This window comes from Corvus kubaryi, unplaced genomic scaffold, assembly GCF_017639235.1.
Source record: "Corvus kubaryi isolate FWS band 111438036 unplaced genomic scaffold, C.kubaryi_AGA036_p1.0 78, whole genome shotgun sequence".
Lineage (NCBI taxonomy): Eukaryota > Metazoa > Chordata > Aves > Passeriformes > Corvidae > Corvus > Corvus kubaryi.
In genome coordinates, this window is record NW_024582065.1 from 6,685,303 (window position 1) to 6,705,652 (window position 20,350).

Below are 20,350 nucleotides of genomic sequence, written 5' to 3' on the forward strand. Positions count from 1 at the left end.
TGGCTCCTACAAGGGATCCCAGTGAGCCAAAGGCAGCAGCTGCCTGGCTGGCAGTGAGAGTCTCCCTCACCTGCTCAGAAATGCAAGCGAGGTGACACCAGTGTGTCTGGCCAGCTGAGCCTGCCCACAGTGGAGCCAGGACTTTGGGAAGCTGCTCTTGGTGTGTCCCATGTCCCCTGGCCCCACATCTCAGCCCTTCAGCAAAGCCAGGCTATGCCAGTGCAAGGTGGGACTGCTCACAAGCCAGCGAAAGGGACAGTGACAGCACAGCCCAGTGCCCAGCCATGGCTGCTCCCCTCCCCAAGCCTCTGCCCCTCCCATGAGGTGACACTGCCTCCTGGTCTGAGCAGGGTCTCAGTGATCTGTCCCTGCAGGAACCAAGCACCTCGGTGCATTTCCCTAATAAATAATAACTCAAACCAAGCTGCCCACCAGCTCTGGCTGCACTGGCCACTGCATGAGGCAGAAATCCCAGGGGAAAGCTCAAAGCTGGGGGGAAATCCCAGGGATCTGCACCAGGGTTGGGTCAGCCACAGCCAGGACAGGTCTGGGTACAGGGGACAGGCACCTCTAGGTGACAGGCACCCAGCTATGAGGCTCCCATTTCTGCTCTGGAGGATGGAGAACACCAAAAATTTGGTGAGGAAAGGGGTGATGCTTCTCAGGGCACACGCCTCCCCCAGCACCACATGCCAGCACAGGCTCAGCAGCAGCTGCAGCCCCACAAGGACAATCTGGTTCCCTCCTCCTCCTCCTCCCTAACCACGCTCTGCTGAGTCAGTGCCTCCCTTAAGAAGATTTATCCAGATCCTTTTAAACACTGCGGGGATCTCCCCCGCCCTCCATCCCTCTCGCCAAATGGCAGGACATGGACAAACACACACCAAAACCCACAGCTCAGCAGAGGGAGAAAACGCCTGAAAGCAGTAAGCTGGTTAGAGGGGGAGGTGACCATCACTGGGACACAGGGTTGTGGGGACAAAGCTCTCCTGCCAGAGCCAGCCCACAGCTTTCCCTGCAACTGCCCCTCAAAGAGCCCTGAGCATTGACAACAACACAAGGGCTCGCTGAGGAAGAAACTGCCATGGAAGGACTTAGGATGGAGCCCCAGAAGTGATGCTGCTCCCTGCAAAAAATCCTCCTCCAAACTGCCCCTTGTGAGCACGGGGACAGCCACACCCCAGGCCCCAGGCTCAGAAGAGGCTGCACATCTCAGCAGACAGGAGCAGAACACGACCCCGAGCCGACGGATTGAACGTGCACCCAAATGCTCTTTAACCACCATCCTTTATCAGCAGCACCACCACAGCAGCGGTCACTGCTCTGTTATCACAGCCTGCTCAAGCCACGGCTTGGTTAATCACAGGGAATCAAGGCAGGGAAGCACAGCCAGCTCTGAGGGGAAGCTGGAAAAAGCCTCTCATTCATGGCTGTAATGAATGAGGGCAGAGAATCCCCCTGGGCAGGGTTACTGACTTTTTCACTTTCTGCTGAACCTGCTTTTCTCACTTCATGCCAGACTATGGAGAGGTTTGGCTTGTTGAGGGGTTTGAGGAATTGTGAAGCTCTGCTGTGAGCATCAGGAGCCTCTCCCAGGATTCACTGGCTTCCAGACCAGCCCTGACAGCACCCACACGAGGCAGCAGACACCAGACATCCTTCCTGGCACCTGTGTCTGGCCCACTCTTGTTCCGTGCTCTGGGATAAATTATGGCACAAATTTGTGTTCAAGTACACTGCCCAGGGGACTGGCACAACTTTGGGAGAGGGCTGCCAGCACAGCCAAAGCTTTGTGTCCACTCTGGATCACCCATCTACAGTGACAGCACCTAACCAAGTTGGCCAAGTAGTCTTTCTTCCACTTTTCTTTCTTCCACTTTGCCCTTTCCAACAAAAAGAAAGAAAAGCCATGGAAACGTTTCCCAGTTTGTCCTGGGATCTTTCCCAATCTTCATCACCCAAAATGCACATCAGCCCTACCCCGTGTACCTCCCATTTAAGCTGAGCCTTCAGGCTGGAGGAAAGCTCTGGGTCCAGCAGGACCAGAGCCCTGTACAGTCTAACTCAGAAAAGAGATTTGGCTGGGCAGTTGCAAACCCCAAAATATCAAGAAAAATCAGATGCTTGCTGACATGCAATTAAATTCATAAATTAAATCATATGGGAGGAAAAAACCATCTCAGGATCAACCCATGAATCATTGGCAGCTGCTGTGCAACTACAGTGGAAAGTATTGCCACAACTGTGCAGGGTTTTCACTCTGCATTTCAGGTCACGTGCAGGGGATACTCCCCATTTTGATGTGCGTAAAAGCAAATTTCATTTCCTTCCCATATCCAAGACTGTCAGATTCATTCATTTTTCGTCTTGCTGACTTGTGTGATATCCCCCCAAAGTTCCCCCTTTGCAAACCACACACGAAGGCCGCGGCTTCCCAGCGCTCTGCAGGCTCCTGCCAAGAGCCAGGAGAGCTGCTACACTGGGACATTCTAAAATTTGGCTATTTATATTCCGTGTGAGCTTCCTCTTTCCTACGGCTGCTCCTCCGAGATGCTGATTGTGCATTCTGCACACGATGGTTCAAAACCAACCAAGCAAAAAAGCAGCGGCAGGACGGAGCCAGAGGAGTCTCGCTCCAACACCTGCACCAAGCACACGTTTCTCCCCTGGCAGGTGAGGAGATGAAGTGGGAGAGACACAAAACCTTGACCCGTGGCTTATGTTTGTGCCGGCCACCCCGAATCCTGCAGCCACACCAGGATTTCCAGCAAGTCAACCAAAGCTGAACGCCTTCAAAATGGTCTCTGAAGAGACAGAGGAGTGCTGGTAAATATTGCAACAGTCACTGCTCCCCACTGCCTGCCCTACACAGCTGCTGGAATTTTCTGCCCCTCAGAAGGAGGGAATGTGAGTCAGGCTCAGCCAACACACAAACCCTCCTTCACCTCAGCCTGAAGGTGAGACACAGGTGAATAGTCCCTTCTGTTGGCACAAGGGATGAATCCAACAGGCCCAGTCCGTGCTTTAAACATCTGCAACAAGATCTGATGGTCATGGCATCTGCACCTTCCACCAAACTCATACGAGCGGGACCTGGAAGCCCAGAGAAAGTGAGATCCAACACATTTCAAGATGGGCACCAAGAAAAAGGAAGACACAGGAAAATGAACGTTTGATTTGATTTCCCCAGCTCAGTGTGCAATCCTGGTCCGCTCCACACAGCAGGAAAAAGGCCTCTGGCTGGAGGGGCACAAGGAAAAGCCACATGTTTAACTCTGCCCAGTTGTGCAGAGCAGAGGCTTTTGCAGAAGCAGCCGTGAGTGAACTCTGCAGGAGTTCATCCCCTGAAATATGAAACGGGAGGTCTGCACCAGATGGCTGCCCTGGGCCTGGGGACTGCCTCTTCCAACTGCAGCCAGCCCCGGAGCTCCCACTGATGGTTCAAAGCTTTTGTGACTACACCAGGGAGGAATTCCTGCTCCGTGCAATAAACTCTTCTGCTCTCTGGTGAATGTTCTTGTACTCGGCGTGGTGTCAAACCCCACGTCTTCACACAGAGGATTAATAAGGAGCTCTAAGATGCAGCCAAGGTTCATGAGCCTAGAGGAAGGGTGTGAGGGACCCTCAGAGCTAGGGAGAGAGCAGCAGAAGCAGCAGGGACTCTGCCTTCGGCTCTTCCTGACAGATGAAAGGAGGGGAAAACGCAAAAGGCCAAACAGCAAAGTAAAACATTGGCTCGGGCTCTGCATTTTGGAAAGTGTTTGAGATCAGTCACAAAGGTGGTTTTGGTAAGACAGGAGCAAAGTGCAGGATTAAGTGTGAGCACACAGCATCCCCACACGTTACACACAGACAATTACCCAACAATTACCAGGTCTTAAGAGCTCTGGTCCTGCGTGCCCCGGGTTAGAGCACTGGCCTCCAAAGGCACAAAAATAATGAACTGTTAGTGGAAAAAGGTATTAATTTCAGCACACATGGAAGAGGCACCACTGCTTAAAGTGCTTTTGCTGATGCTCTCTGGACCACAGCTGGTTTAACAATCGAGATATTCGTGTTACTCTGCTCGCTTTCAGTCGAGCTACACAAAATGCCTGTTCTATAGACAGGTACAGCACAGCACCGAGAGTATCTCTGCACCGTGATTTCAAAGGGGCTGCTTTTAGCAGACATTAACCCTGCCCATGGGAAGCCAGGAATGTGTGCCTGTTGGGAATTAACAGTCCCACTGGCTAACGAGACAAGAAAAGGCAGAGCTGAACCTCGGAGACATCACCAGGAGTTTCCCATTGAAGCTCCGCGCTTGCATAAGCTCAAAAGAACTCAATGAAAGGTGGTAAAAGCCAGAAAACAGCAAGTAGGGGTTTGGTCTTTGCAATCCCCAGCCCCTTCTCAGAATAATCCCTTCCCACTAGCAACGGGAAATGGGCCTTTCCGGGAACTAAAGAAACCGGCTCCACCACGGCCCGTGTCCCCCACGGCTGACACCAACCCCGAGTTCACTTTCGTTTCACCCTCAGGAGCAAACCCTGAACCCCTGCAACAAACAGCAGCGACTTCGGGACCTCTTGTGCAAACCCGAGTGTACGACGTTATGTAAAAGGAAATAGGAAAAAAAGTCACCCCCGGGTAGTGAAAGGAAAACAAGCGCAGCTCTGTGAACCGAAGATAAAGACCGCAAAAGCAGAAGCACCCTCTGTCCTACACATCCCAAATAAGCACACGCAGCACAACGCTCTTCCCCGTGGGGACTTCCAGGCAAAAAGCCCTGCGGTGGCTGTTCCCCCACGGCTCTGCCTCGAGGGATTGCCCACTCCTGGCACTCACAGGCAGTTTCCTTCCCCTGGCTGTGCTCAGGAAGACCACAAGGACTACCCCAAACTGGTGAGGCAGCTGACAAACATCCCGTTTGCAGGGGAAGGAAAGGTGCCCACGCTGGTGACTCACGGCACGTCCTTTGGAACAGCAGCTCCACTGAGGGCAGGAGCACTTCTGCTTCCAAACATCATCCCAGTGATGGCCCTGATGGTACTGGGGTGGTTCTCTCCAGCTGGGCAAGTTGATCTCCCACTGTCTCCTTTCTCCCTGAGTGCTCCTGTCGCTGCTGATGGAGCTCAGTCCCCTGCCACAGCCCGGCTGTACCTGGCCCCTGCTCCTCATGCAGAGATGTTCAGCAGAGAGACACGATTCCTTTGGGTTTTCAACACTCTCTGCCTGCCTTCCTGCCTGCTCTGAGCTGCCTCAAACCAGGACTGATTCCAACAGCCCATTAAAACACAACAACCAAAGGGGAAACAGGAAAGGAACAGAAAAAGGGCCAGAAGCTAAACTTAAAGCCACCATGAAAAAGGGGTGGTTTTGCCAGGACACCAGGCCAGTGGCAACAGCTGAGGGTCTGTTCTCTCCTCATCAGTTGCTGGGCTCTACAGCTGGGTTTTCCTGACACTCTGCCCCAGGTGCTTCAGCACGGAAAGCTGTGTCTCAGGGCAACAGCCCTGGGGCCAGAGCATCACCCAGCACCAGGATGGGGCAGAGAGAGAAGCCACATCACCCCATACCTGCCTCTTGTGGGGATCTTACACCTCCTCCCTCAGGCTCTCTGGGTCCCGAGACTGACAGCCAGACTGATCCTGTGTCTGTGAGCCAGAGGGGTTGCAGAGGGTATCCAAAGGCAGCCTTCTCCACCCTGGCAGCTCAGGGAGAAGGGAAGCTGGCAGATCGCTTACAAAGGCATCTTGTGACTCGAATGCAGTGAGTCAGTGGCTGGAGCAAGGATTAGGAGCTCAGCACTCGGGTCCAGGAATGAGACAGAGCAGATTCACAGGATTCCTCCCCCATTTGCTCCTGGTTTGCTTTTAAAGAAAACTAAGAGCCTTCCCACCTGGAGAGACTTTTTTTGCTCTTTTTAGGGTTTAGAACTCAAAAACTCTGCACATCCACTCCATCCCCAGCCTTCAAGGGGCAGGATCAGACCCCAGAGGGGGATGCAGGTGCTGGGGGATCAGCCTGACAGGGGACTCCCCAGGGAAAAGCAAACGCCAGCCACAACAGGGATGACTGATTAACTGCCAACCCCGTGTTTCCCACCCCCAGGAGCAGAGATGACCACCAGCCATTTGCATCCCATCTGAAAACACCACCGGAGCAGGACACCCTTGTGTCCCCTGCCAGGGGACGTGCTGGGATGGCTCCCCTTGCAGGCTGTTCCAAGAAAACTGAGTGCAGCAGGTTTTGCTTCCTCTCTAAGTCGATGGAAAAAAAGATCCCGCCGACACAGCAGATCTAGCTCTTGCTCCACAGCCCTGAGCCCTGTGCTCACGATGGCCCCGGCAGCATCCCAGCCCAGAGCCGACGCCTCCGCAGGGCAGGCTCGGAGCAGAGGGACGCAGCCCTCGCTCACAGAGCAACTGCTCCACCACGACTCACCCACAGCCCCGGGGCGTTACTGGAAGTGAAACCAGAACGACACGGCTGGCGAAAAACGGTGTATAAAAAATTAATATAGATACTGCTCTGCGAGGTTAAATAAAGATCGAGCGTCTCATCCCAAGTCATTTCAGCTCAGAACAAAAGGTTTGCGTTTTACCGAGATGGAACAGAAAAATCTGCAAAAAACCGTAATGGGAACAAGTTCAAAAACTGATTGATTTTTTTCTGAGTGTACAGTAGCACCTGGAAGTCACATGCAACATGACAGCTCCCCAGTGGCTTGTTCAAATGTGAATTAAAACATGAGGGGTCGTCCTGAAGAGTTCCAGCCTACCTGACCTAATGCTACTCTATCGATTCCACCTCTGAAACAGGGCCCTGGTGCACCACATGTGTTACTGCTGCTGCAGCAAGAGCTGCCAGGTGTATTGGGAAAGGGATGGAGATGAAGTTGGCACTTGGAGCTGCCGTTCCTTGAAACTGATTGGAATGGTCACACCTAAAATGTCAATTCTGTCTTCACACGTGTTCACCAGGACACACAGACCTTGCATGGATCAGCACCTGCAAGTGACTTCATCTTCACAGAAGTCTCTACATTCCCAGAGACACAAAACCTTGCATATTCTCCAGCTCTCAGACAGCAAAAAAATTAATTTTAGGAAGTATGAGCTGCAATAAAATCAGCTCCTTTTGTCAAACCTGCCCCTTGCCCTGGCATGTCCATGTCCTGCATGAATGAATGCTCACCTGGGCACACACCCGCGGCACAAGCAAGGTGGGATGTGCAGAAAGGGCAAAGCAAAGATCACAGCTGCAGTAACTGCCAGGTGTAAAACACCAGGCCAGCCCCAGGAGGAGGCTTGCAGCCCCCCATACCATGCTGAACCATCCCACTGGCCCCACACAGACATTCCCAGTGAGTTTCACCACACACCATTCCCAAGCAGCCTGGTTAAGCTGTAAATGTCTGTGCAGTAACCCGCTGCTGCAGCTTGCAGAGGGGAGAAGATGGCAACGTCCCATCTCCCTGGAATTTTGAAGGTGCACATATTGGGGTGGCCAGGCTGGGGGCTGTCCAAAAGCCACAGCCTTGCCTGGCCACACTCTGGCTGACAGAAACTGCACCTCTCCCCTCCGTTTCCATTTGAACAAGGTTAATTTCGATTTAGCTGAGACACATCCTTAGCTTAGATAAGCTGAACCAAAATAAGCCCTCGTGAAATAAATGTGTCCACCCATGTGTTTACTCTGCCTTACGTCAGCTGACATTCCCTCCACCAAACCTGGTGGGGGAATGAACGTGGGCAAAGCTGACAAGCCCAGACCTTTTAGGGCCCCCTCCTTCAAATCCCATCGCCACAGCCTACTCAGAGGAGGATGCCCAGGGGGCTCCGCACGCCCCCAGCCCGGCCTGGCCCCGGGCACGCTCTGCCAGCCGGATCAATGGCACCACTGTGCTCCTGGGGCCGCAGAGGGGCTCGCAGTGCTGGTGGCACAGGGACAGGCTCGGCGATGGCTCGCTCTTTGTGTGCGTGTCTGCACCAGGGTGACCCAGTAAACAGCTGAAGCAGAGAAAATGCAGGAACAATCCAGTGCAGGGAGGCAGAGAGGGGCTGACGGTGAAAGGACGGCAGGAATAAATGCGAGGCTTTGTTCTCCGGTCGTGCCCCCCGCGCCCAGCTCCCACCCCGGCCGGGATGACGCGCGGCTCCTCCATTTGCTGCTGCCATGTGCTTCCCGGGATCAGCCTGGCTCGTCCCAGCCTCCTCCTGACACCCGCAGCCCCAGCGTGTCCCAGCACATCCCAGCTGCGGGTCTCAGGCCGTGCCCTTCGCTCCGCAGAGATTCTCCCCTTGCAGGATATCCCGCTACTTGTTCCCCTCCCCGCGGCGCCCGTGGGAAGGTGGAAGAGGCAGGAGCGAGCACTTCTGCTTTGCAATCAACAAAATCTCACCTTGGGAGCATTACTTAAATAGGTGTCAACAAGGCAGGAGGTGCTACCTGAGCAGGTGTCAACAAGCAGACACCCGGGGGGGCTGCGATCGGGATGCTCTGCCTGTTCCGGGTGATTTCCACAGCTGAAGCAAGTGAGATTTTACGATTAACTGGCACCTCTGGGGAGAAAACAACTGGAAAAGGATAAAAATCCCGCTGTTGTCAAGTGTCTGAACACACACACTGGGAGCCTCAGCAGTGAGGTTTGGCCCCGGGTCCTGCCCTAAGCGCTGGGTGTGCCAGAGCCTGTGGCACAAAGGAATGTGGGTGCCCAGGCTGGGGGCACGAATTCCCTCCCCAGACCCTCAGCCCTGCACTGTAGGCGTGGGTTTGGCCACGGACCATGTCAGAGCAGCTAAAACACCACGCAGGTGCCTGTTCCTCCTGGCCATGGCACCTTGGTGAGCCAGTACAGGCATGTTCCCACCCCAACTCATGTGTTCCTGCCACCCTGCCCGGTTCATCCCCTGGGATTACAGCCACAGGTGAGCATTCCTGCAGCTCGCCCTCCCATTTAATAAAATTGCTTTGGGGGACACACCCTGGGATACCCAAAAAGCTGAGGTGCACAATGACCATGGGGCAGCATCAGTGTGGAGAGGGCAGAGGTGCCCACCTTCCTTCCCCAACTCCTTTCCTTTGACATTGCCTGGACTAAGACAGGTCAAGCCTCAAAGAGCCCCATCCTCCCAGAGCTGAGTTTTGCTGAGGAACACGCCAAAATCCATGGGAATGAGGACTGGGAGAGATGGAGTTTGTGGAATACCCCCCCCCCCCCAAGAAGCACCTCAGGGAATAAGTGTTTGTTATGACTCTGGTGTGAGCCATAGCTACGCTCTGAGTCACCCCCAGCACTGCGAGGGAAGAACCAGCCAGGCCTGTCCCATCTTCCTGCCAGTTCTCACTGTTGCAACCGGGACTGAATCGAGTAAACCACATTGTCTAGAAATCCAGTAATCCCAGTGACTGTCACCAGCAACGGGCACCAGCAACGCATTGCTCAGCACGGGGCTCCTGATCAGCAGAACTGCAGCTGGGACCAAATAGCCATTAAAAATATCATCAGAAGCAAACAAATAGCAGCATTTGGAGGAAAGCTGGGCTGCTTTAAGGTGATAAACCAACCCGAGCATCAGCCTTGCTCTGGACAGTCTGCAGCGATCGTTGGGGTCACGGCAGGGGAGGGTTGGGGGTGACACCAGCAGCCCCAGCACACATCCCTCAGCTCCCGGGCTCTGCTGTTGCTCTGGTGCACAGAGCCAGACCTTGCCAGCAGCAGGCCACCAACTGAGCCTTTTAGGCAGGTGTCTGAACAAAATCCCCGGGGTTTCAGCCTAAACTGGAAGGTAAGGTCCTGAACCCCCCAGCCACATGAAGGTGGTGCTCCAGCATCCTTACTGATTTCCCACAGCAAGGTGCTTTGCTTTGCCCAGCTTGGCTAAACCCTGGTTTCCTGAAGTTAGTTCCAACTCCTAGAGGTGCACCCAAACACATGATTTCACAAACACACTCTGGCTGGGGCAGGAGCATGGGGCTGGCTCTCAGCTTGAGAGTCTCCATGGAGACCCAACCACTGCAAAGAGCAGGGAAAGGGTGCATGGTTTTGCTCCATCACATGAAAAGAAGTTCTGGTAAGACTGGTAGCGAGCCCTTGGCAAACCAGGTTTCCACACAAGCCCTCAGCTCAGCTGCTGGAGTGTGGTTAGCAGAAAGCAAAGCCGCTCTAAAAATAATGCCTCAGCATTCCAGATGAAGTTGCCTCCGATGACTTTCCTCTCCAATCTGCTCTGTTTGCAAGTTCGACCAACTTTTTTTTTGCTCCCGTCAGCTCTGAGGACTCGGCTGGTGCCTTGCAGCCAGAGCCATCCCCATCCTGCCTCTGCTGAGCCCGGGGCTCCCCAGGCAGCTGCTCCCACCGGCCCCCAGCGCCCCACGTGCGGAGGGAAGCCGCCCTTTCCCGTCCCAGCATGTTTCTGACAGCAGAGCTCATCCAAATACCAACGGTGTAATGAAAACAAACCGCTGTGGAGCCAGCCCAGACAAACAGGCCATGCCAGGAGCCTCTGCGTGTGCTTAATCTCCACTGACACTTTGCTGTCACATAACTCCTGACCCTCAGGTAGAGGGAACTCGCGTTATCTAATGTAAAAGTGCTGCCCCAGGAGAACCCGGGCCAACACAGCCGCGGGTACGTAACCGAAAACCGGAGAGGTGATTTGCATAACATCACAAAAACAAACCAAAACCAGGTGAGAGGGACGGAGGCTGGAGGAGCTGCAGAGTCACCACTTCACTGCACCGGAGGAGAGCGGCATTTGCCCAACACAGCCCACGCCACCGCATGCTGAGAATGAGGGAAAGACTTTCCTGACACCTCTGGCAGAGCTGTTCCCAGGTGTTAAGGAACAAAAGGCCCATCCACAAAAGGCCTTCTGCAAACCCCCTGTGCTAACCCGAGTGCCCAGAGCAGCCCTTGCAGCTCTGCCCCTGCTCCGACCCCCTCCCCGTGACTCTCTCCGGGCAGCCAACCTGCCAGCCCGAGGAGCGGCTGCGATTACTGGGATTACTGGGATTAGTGCTCTGTGCCCGAGCTCAGCGCTCCCTTTCCCTAATGACTCAGGAGCAAAGTCCAAATGCATCGTTATTGGGGCTGTGTGAGAGGGCTGGGGCTGCTGTGACGTGCAGGTGAGTCCCCACCTGGGCAATGACACAAACTGGTAACTGGAGTATCCAAACACCCCAGTCCTTCCCCTGCTGCTGGTGCTCCCAGGAATGCTCCGGCCAGAGGCTGCCACACAGCTTCAGCATGGTGCTTAACAGATCTTCCTGGGCACCAAACCCCACTGCCAGCATCACCTTTCAGCATACACATGCTTCTCTCTGCAAATCGAAGGTCCCACAGACCTCTGGAACAACAGACACACATTTGGGACCAGCCATGGATGCTGCTGTGGGATCTAACCCACACAAACAGCACGGGATGAACACTTTAACCTGTAAAAGGAGTGAGTCCCACAACTCAACTCTTTCTCCCAAGGCCCAGGGAATGTTTCAAACCCTGATCCTCCTCACCCAGACCCCGCAGGTGCCATCCCACCACAGCAATGCACAAACCCTGACTCGCCATGAGCCGTGCTGGAGCCCCCCGGGCCCCCCGCCAGCAGCTCAGCCAGCTTTGTATCCAAATCCTGCTCCTTAGCAACCACATTTTTTTCCCCCCTCTTGCTGAGTCCGTGGGAGATGAAGAAATATTTGAGAACTGAGACCGCCCTGCTGCAAGGATTTATTTAAATAAAAGGAGCATGTCCGTTTGAAAGCCAGTCATTAGGCAGCTCTGGAGATAAGGCGTTAGAGAAAGTGTGAGCAGGGCATACTCAGCCTTTAAACATGGTCTAGAGCGACCTAAATAAGCTCTTTCCTCCTTCAATTACACTCCCCTCAGGGGACGCAGTGGCTGATTGGAGAGCTGGGAAGGGAGACGGAGGAGCTGCTGGTGGTGAAGCCCTTCCTATGGCCAGACCAACTCAGGTGGCTCTAAAAACAGGTTGTGCTCTAGCCCTAAGTGTGGGATGGGCACAGCCAGCCCCCCCCAGATCCCAAAGAGTGGTGGGTGCCAGCTAAACGAGACCCATCCCTGCAGGCTCAGCTGGCTGATGCTCCTTTTGCTCATCACACTCCAAACCCAGGTACAGGGAAGTGGGGAAATACTCCAAGACTGCATTTCCTTGCCCCTGCCTGGTGATGCCACCCTGAGAGCCATAAAAAAAGAGGCTGCAGTGGAGCATTAGTGTGATCTGGGGCAGCGGGTGGAGGTGAAGCTGAGCCATGCTGAAGCACAGGGGTGGCCTGGGGGGTGGTTTGTCTGTTCAGCCTGTGAACAAACAAAGATTTCAGTTTCCAGGGCTGCCAGTCTGGTACTAAATCCACTAAAACCTCAGCAAGATCCCGGTATGGGGATCCCCACCCCTATGGAAACATGGCACAGCAGCCTCTGAGTAAAACAATTATTACACAAGCACATTTAGAAGCTTCTCCCCAACTGCTCTCTAACCATATCAAATGATAATTAAAAAAATCCCTCCCATCTCTGTTATTCCCACCCTGCATCAGCCACCAGCAATCAGCATCCCAGTCTGCTCCAGGCCTCACCAGTGGCTCCAAACCTCTCTGGAAGGGAGCCAGAAGGTAGGTCCTCATCCAAGAAATACCAACAGATGATGTTCATCTGGCAAATTGCAAGGGACATATCAGGTTGTGCCTGGGGGAGGAGAACAGGCTGGGAGAAAAGGATCTTATTCCAAAGGCACCATGGGAAGTGAAAAGAAAATGGCTTTTAAGAGATGTCTTTGCCCCTCCCTCCCAGCCGTAAAGAACAAGCACTGACCTCCACGGCGTCTGGACTGAGCAATTCAAGTTTTCAAGGATGCATTTAGCAACTGAAAATCTCCTAATTGTTCAGAAAACAAACAGAGCCAGAATAGCAAGGACATTGGCTTTTTTTATAAGCGTCGGCCCAGCCTTGTCAGAGGTTCAGCAACATCAGCTTCATGAAAGTTTCAGTCTGTGTCATCTGCAGTGGTGTTTTAGGCCATTCCTGGCCAGCAGGACCAGGAGGGCCACGAAATTCACTCTGTGGCTCCTGCTGGACTGGAAGGATTGACACTCACTGCTGATATGGAATGGATTGGAACCGAAAAGGTCAAAGCAAAAGGTCTGCAAAGCTGCTCTGTCAATCCCCCACTTGAGACAGTCAGTTTAAATTTTCCATCCCCTGTGGTTAAAATCACGGTGAGAACACTTGGCTCACACGGCCAGGAGGCCTCTGAGTGATGCCTGGTGATCGATACCGTTGCTGTGGGATACAGGCAAAGTCTTCCCTGCTGCCATCCCTGGGGGCTGAGTGAGGACCAGAGAGCGAGCCACATTCCCTGCAGCCTGCCCAGCAGCTTTCCAGGGCTCCTCTATTCCCTGTGGGACCCGACTATCCTCCCACGAGCTGCCACAGCTCTGCCAAAACCCAGCACAGCTCCCTTTGGCAGAGGTGACAGAGGTCCCACCATGGACCTGGGGACTGTCACTGAGGCTCAGCAAAACACTGATGGTCTCTGGGGGTTCTTACTCAAATAATCTGCCTTCTCCTCTCAGTGTGCATCTACAACCCTGCCTGAGGATTACAACCCCACCAGGCCACCACAGTTGTCACAACAGTGACACATTTTTTCCTTTCCCCAGTCGTGCACTGAACACCCCGTGCGTCCCAAAGCTGCTCGGGAGGCCATGGGTCACCATGCACCCCTCTGGGATGCCCATTTTCTCGCCATCACTTGCAAATGGGAAAAAAAAAGGAGGAATTTATCTGTTCAGGACTGGGAGGAAAGCTCAAGCGAGCGGATGCTTGGGGCAGTGCTCTGACTGTTCCACAGCACAGACCCACGTACAGCCCAGCACAGAAACGTGGGCAAAGACAGCTCGAGAGGAGCTCTGGCTGGCAGCTGTGCCCGTGCCACGCTCAGGTGAGCAGAGCTTTGCTCAGTGCCAGCGGGGGCCACGCAAAGCCTCCCTCAGCCCCGCCACTTTTCCCTCGCAGCCGCATCGCCCCAGATGCTGCAAAGCCTCTCCTGAACTCCGGAGCCGCCTCCAGCCGGGGTACATCGGGGCTCACACGTGCCAGGCAGGCTCTCCCCTGGGATGAGAGGCGCACACGCTGCATCACCCCCTCTTCTCCTCCCCCTGCTCTTGCTCTCCCTGCCAAAAGCGCGGCCCCTCAGCCTCCTGGAGCGCCGCGGGCCGGCGAGGCTGGACTTCCTGCCAGGCATAACACGAACCAGATGATGTACTCCAAACCCTGTCAGTACGCCCACCCCCAGGAGAGAGGAGCAGGGAGGGGAGAAGGGGGAAAACAAGCTGGATGGAGCTTTCATGAACTCTGCAGAGCTGATGAGCCGCTGCCACCAGGCCAGAGGTGAACCGGTACAGCCGGAGCCTGAGCTCATCCCTTCCTGTCCGTGGCTGACCAAGACTTTCCATCACAGGTTGTGGGGCTGATCGTTTGGCACTGGGAGAAGGAGCCATTGCCCTCCCCGAAGCACTGGCTGCCCTCAGCGGATATCTGCACAGTAACTAAAGAGGCTTTAGTGGTGATTCCCCCCCTCCACCGCCCCCGTTCCAGCGGGAAGCATCCAGAGCAGCACATCTGCAGCTGGCTCTAAATCCCAGCAAAGCCAGACTTGCTGACCCTCGCTGGTGTTAACCCCTGCACCGCCAGGGCTGCGACTTCTGAACAGCAAAACCTTCCTCCCGCTAAGCTTCTCCTGACACACCGTTTGCTCCCAATCAGTGACACTCCCACCACACCGATGACGATCACCCATTACTAAGATAAAAGGCCCAGCTCTGACTCAGATTATTTCGGGTGCCTCCACATGCAACTGCCATCAACAAAGCGCTCGGGCCTCGCTGGGACCAGCCTGACTTCGAACCACCCGAGGTGGAATCCAAACAAGCACAAATATTTTGTATCCTCCAGGAAAGTCCTCCCAATGCCCGTAACCTTCCCAGAGGACACTTTTGTGGTTTGGACAAGACTGAGGCCTTTGCGAGCAGCTCAGATCTGAGCAGACTCCAGCCTCCTGCAGCCAAAGTCTCAAATGAAATATTAAAAGCCTGAAGTTTTAACAACCTGCCCCCTTCCCTGGGTGCCTGGAGGGAGAGCATCTGGTTTCTCCCAACAGAGCCTGGCAGCTGCCTGCCAGTCCCCGGGGCACAGGAACTCCCAGCAAAAAACGCCAAGCAGGGGTACCCATTTATTCAATAAAATGAAACACCTAAAGTACCAAAGGGGGCCTACAAGAAGGCTGGAGAGGGACTTTTGCAAGGGCATGGAGTGATAGGACAATGGGAAACGGCTTAAAGCTGAAGGAGGGTAGATTTAGATTAGATATTTGGAAGAAATTCTTCTCTGTGAGGGTGGTGAGGCCCTGCCACAGGTTGCCCAGAGAAGCTGTGGCTGCCCCATCCCTGGAAGCGTTCCAGGCCAGGCTGGACGGTGCTTGGAGCAACCTGGGACAGTGGAAGGCTCGTGGCAGAGGGTGCGGAAAGATGAGCTCTACGGTCCCTTCGAACCGAAACCACTCTGTGATTCTACGTACCAGAATTCCGCGAAACGCTCCGCGGGTTAGCAACCTGCCCACAAACTCCGGGCCAGCCCTACCCACGCTGCCAGCAAGGCAGAGTCCCCCAAACCAGCCAGGGGTGCGCACCGGGGCCCGCCCCGCGCTCAGCCGCCCCCAAACCCCGCGCAGCAGCGGCGCCGCATCCCCCGCACCGCGCACTCACCTCCAGCGGCGGCAGGTCGGGGTCGAGCTGCGTGAAGCTGTGCAGCACCACGGGGCTGCTCTCGCCGGCCACCTCCAGCCTGACGCCGCCCCAGAGGCTCCGCGCCCGCCGGCAGCCCTCGAACATCCTCTCGGGGCCGGCGGGGACATGGTGCGGCGGGGCCCGGCGGCGGCTCACCATCGGCGGGGCCGCCGCATCCCCGGCCCCGCAACCCGCCGCCGGCCCCGCCAGCCCCCCCGGCTGCCCGGGGAGCCGCAGCGGGGACGTGGAGGGGATGCCCGGGGGCAGCGCGCCGGGAGAGCCGCGGCGGAGCGGTGCGGAGCGGTGCGGAGCGGTGCGGGAGCGCCCGCAGCAGCGGGGCAGGCACTGGGAGCCCGCAGCCGCCCCCGCGCAGAAAGAGCGGCCTGATGTCACGGCGGGGCCGGGACGGAGCCGGCGAGGCTGTAAACCAGGCACTGGATTTCCTCCCGCAGCCTCCGCCCGCCCCCGGGGGCCGGCCCGGCGCGGCTCGGCCCCCTCGGGGAGGGGGGGACGGGGACACGGGAGGCGTGAAAAGCCCCGAGGCCACAAAAAGGGGCGGCGGGCAGGAGGAGGATGCTCGGGGGGTTGCGGGGTGGGGCGGGCGGGGGTGGCCGGAGCCCCAGCTGGGCGGGGGAAACTCCGGGGTGTCACCGTTGGTGGGAGGGAGCAAAGTCACACCGGTGACAAGGGCTCTGGGAGAGGATCTTTGTGTCACCAGGTGCTCACGAAGCACCTGGGGCTCACACATCGCTAGCCAAAGAAAAAGTGTTAACTGCGAGTATCATCAGCACTTGTTTTCATCTGAGCATTATCTCAGCCCATGAGCTCAGCCCCCACCAGCAGTGCTCAGGACACTGCCCAGCCCCTCGCTGGCCGCAGCTGGGCTTTATGGCGTGACACGGTCACGGCGCTGCGGGGACAGCAGGCAGTGTCCCCTGGGAGGTGATGTGACCCACAGTGAGTCAGTGCCAGGCCCCCCGTGCATAGGCAAAGGGGGGATTGGCGACCAGGGCATCTGCTCTCGGCCCAGCAGGGACTCTGGAAAGCAAAGTGAGCCTGGGGGATAGCGGGGCTGCAGATCCCACTTTAGAGAACCCCTGCAAGATAATTTTGTTTTCAGAGGCAGAGAGAAACGGGCAAAACTGTTTGCCATTCATCAGCCCCCTGCGCTGAGCACAGCATGCTCCAGCCCTCCCCTGCTCTTCCCCTTCCCTCCTCACACACTGCTGAGAAACTGCATCACAGGCTCCGGGCAGTTGCTGCTGACACCACCAAAACCTGGACTTTCATGCCTCAGCTCCCTCTGCAGCTGAAATAACACCATCCTCCCAGGGCCTTCCAGCCCCACAGCTTTATTTCCAGTGAGGACGTGGAGCCAAGGCTCACACGTCCAGCTCTGCCCAGGGCACCAGCAGCTCCTGCCCAGGCAGGAAGGGATTAACAAAGCTGCCAGGCTGTGATAGGCTTCAAACTGGAAAGTTTACCAGGCAGAAGGATGAGCCAGGACAATGTGGGCTATTGTCCTGCTTTATCTGGAGCCAAAGAGGTCAAAGGGGACTTCCTGGACACCCTGGGAAAGGGGACCCAGCCCAGCAGCAGGGCCTTGCACTGCCCATGGCAGCCCCACACCTTTGGGGGCAATACACATTTTGAGCCTGCCCATGCACAGGGATCCAGCCCTGACCCCTGCCCAGGTCACCCTGCAGCACCAGGAGCTCTCTCCACTGCAGAAGGATGCGGTGATGCTCCGTGCAGAGGTGTCACCGGCCCCACTGACAAGTCATGAAGGAACCACATGACACTGCAAGATGTGCTGTGAAACTCAGTGGCGTGCATCACTTGGCTCAGGACATGCCAAAATCAGAGCCAGGGACAGGTTTTCCAGCAGAAATCAGTGTTGCCTCTCTGTGCTGTGAAGTCTTTGGGAGGGAGGCTCTGCTTTGCTTCATGTTTGAGTCTTAGGGCAGAGTAATCACAGCCCACCCCTGGAATCACTTGGCACCGCTCGAGTGCACACAACAAACAACGGCACCACTCATTTTCAGCTGGCAAAGCCCTCCCAGAGCCTCCAGCTTCGTCTGACCTCTGTAGAAAGATGCAGCTCTGTTTGATGGGCAATTTTCACCATCCCTCGGTTGACCACTAAAGATGGTTTCAGGGGAAAAACACTTCTGATAATGGATAATAAATAATATAAGGCAGGAAGGCAACTGCAAGGGTTTAAAAATAGCCAGTCAGTTTCCTTTCTCCTCTCTTGGGAACCTTCTGGGTCTGAAAAGCAAAACACTCAAAGCAGGGTCAGGAGCCCAAGTTCAGGATGTTTGCTCTGTGTAGCTAACCCCAAACACTCAGCCGTCAGGGGCAAGGCTCTTCAAAATCATGAGATTCAAAACAAATAACTTCTCAGGGCTTCTTATTTGCCTCTAAGCCCACAGCTGAACGGGAATAGGCAGGATCACACTCTCAGGTTCCCCCCCGGCACACTTGAAGGTCTAGAAATTGTTGCAAAATGCAATTAATTGACATGCACGTGACTTCAGGGATTTAAGAAAACGATCAATGCTTGAGTGACTCATTAAAAAAATACACTATCAATTTGCACTTGGCAAACCCAGCGAAAAACTTTTCACAACACACTGAGCTTTTTGATGTCATCTGTAAATGTCCCATCGACTCTGGCAGGCCCAGGAATTGGGTACTGCGAGAAATCCATCAGTTTGTGTCCTTCCACCGCTCTGAAATCAGCTCTTGGCTGGATAAATACAAACCCACATGCCAACAGCAGAGCAGCTCTGCTCCTCTGCCGCAGTCTCCTGCATGGTCAATAACGTGGAGAGGGTAACACAGAGAGGCTTTTGGAAACTCTAAGCCAGTTTCTGGTTTTGGAATCAATTTGGGTCCATCTGTTACGGTCAGGACCTTCAGGACCTGCAGATTCAGACCTCAGTTAATAACTGGGCTCAGCCTGGACCCTGAGTTGTCTCTCCCTGGCACATCCAGGCTTGTGGTGTCTGAGAATTCCCTCAGCTCCATCCTCCAGCCCTCCTTTGCTTTCATCTCCCTGCACTGCTGCTGAGCAGGGCTTTCCAGCATGTTTCCTACAGGGCAAAACTCACAGTGACCCAGTTCCTGTGCTCAGTGTTGCTGTGGGGCTTTTTTCTATCAAGCAGGGCTGCCCACCCCAAAGCATGGCTCACAAACACTTCCACAGGGGTTGCTCCCGCGTGGCATCAGCTGCCTGTGAACACCCCAGCGCTCCTGCCACCGCCCCCAGGGCACTGCCACCGCCCGGACAAACCCGTATTCCCTTTGAGCCTCAGTGAAACTACAGCAGGACCGATGCCAAGAGCTGCAAGCAGCTGATCTCAGCCCCGAGCAGAGAAGCCAGGAATCACCCTCACCACCTCTAGCTGAGCCCCTCTGGAGCATCACACACCTCCAGCTTTCGCTGTTGGACCAGCGAGGGAACCAAGGAGCCAAACCAGCAGCCTCTGAGGGGAACTGGCCTGCTTTATGTGGGAGTTGCAACATTATCCGGCCTCTGTCCCAAGCTCTGGCACCAGCTCACAAGGCGCGTCCGTGTCGGGCTCTAACATGGAGCCCATAGCACTTCCTTCTATTGTGCAGCTGGGGAAGCCCTTTTTCTTGCTGTTTTTAAGGTGTTTTAGAGGAAAACTGCTCTGTATTTACAAGAATTAATAACTAAAGGTTAGGCATTACGAGCTAGATCAAAACTCTTTGGGCATTCTAATTTTAATTGGAAAAGACTTCCATTTTCACTGCCCAGGCTCAGCTGGAATTTTATACTAAATAATAATAATAATAATAATAATAATAATAATACAATGATAAACAACCAGTACTATCTCTTCCACTTCAGAACGAGGGGAAAAGCTTGTGCAAGAAGGGAAAACGATGTCACTGCTCCGTTCATACAATCTGGACAGAGATGTCAGATTGCAGCAACTGCTCCCCAAATTTGGGGGCCAAGTGATCTCAGCCAGCCCTCACAGACCCAGCTCTCTCTTGCAGCATGATCAATGCCCTGATTTAACCAGATTTTAGGTGAGAGCCACCCACCACTTGCCACAGCTTACAGCAGGCATGGATTTTAGGAGATTCTCTGCTGAGTATTTCAGATCCAGGCAGCTGGATCACTCTGCCTCCAGGTTTTGGGCCTTTTTCGGGGCCATTTCCTGACAGATCAGGCACTGTGAACTCTTGGTGCTCGCAGGGAGGAAGGCTGGCTCGGGCTCTCCAGCAACCTCTGCTCCCCACAGCTCCCCACGAGCAGCCACCGATCTGGAGCCGGGTTAATTCGGGAGCACAGCTCTCCTCCACACCGAGCATTAACACAGCCAGGCAAGCCCCTAATTTCTGTCAGTTCCTAGTAGAGGAAGCACAGCAAATCCCTGGGCAATCAGGATCTAAAAGTCTCCATCCAGCTATTCTGTGTTTCATTTCCTGCAGCCCCTGTGCACAGGTGGGCTACGGCATCTCCTGTGGAGGCTGCAGCTCCTGGAGCTCAGCAATGGCAACGCAATTATTCCACAGGCCTTGGAGACTC

At 55.0% G+C, this 20,350-nt stretch overlaps 1 protein-coding gene across 6 annotated transcripts in view; it reads right to left on the minus strand.

Moving 5' to 3' along the window:
• Positions 1–20,350, minus strand: part of RALGDS (ral guanine nucleotide dissociation stimulator) — a 55,831-nt gene that overhangs the window by 8,238 nt on the left and 27,243 nt on the right. For 2 of the 6 annotated variants that reach the window (XM_042052068.1, XM_042052066.1), the window contains exon 1: positions 15,763–16,357. The exons of 2 other annotated variants lie outside the window; for them this stretch is intronic. In XM_042052068.1, the coding sequence (XP_041908002.1) occupies positions 15,763–15,942 (180 nt within the window). In that variant the 5' untranslated portion in view covers positions 15,943–16,357. Of the gene's footprint in view, positions 1–12,576; positions 12,640–15,762; positions 16,358–20,350 lie in introns of those variants that run through there. 2 more of the 6 variants (XM_042052065.1, XM_042052069.1) reach the window with 2 other exon arrangements.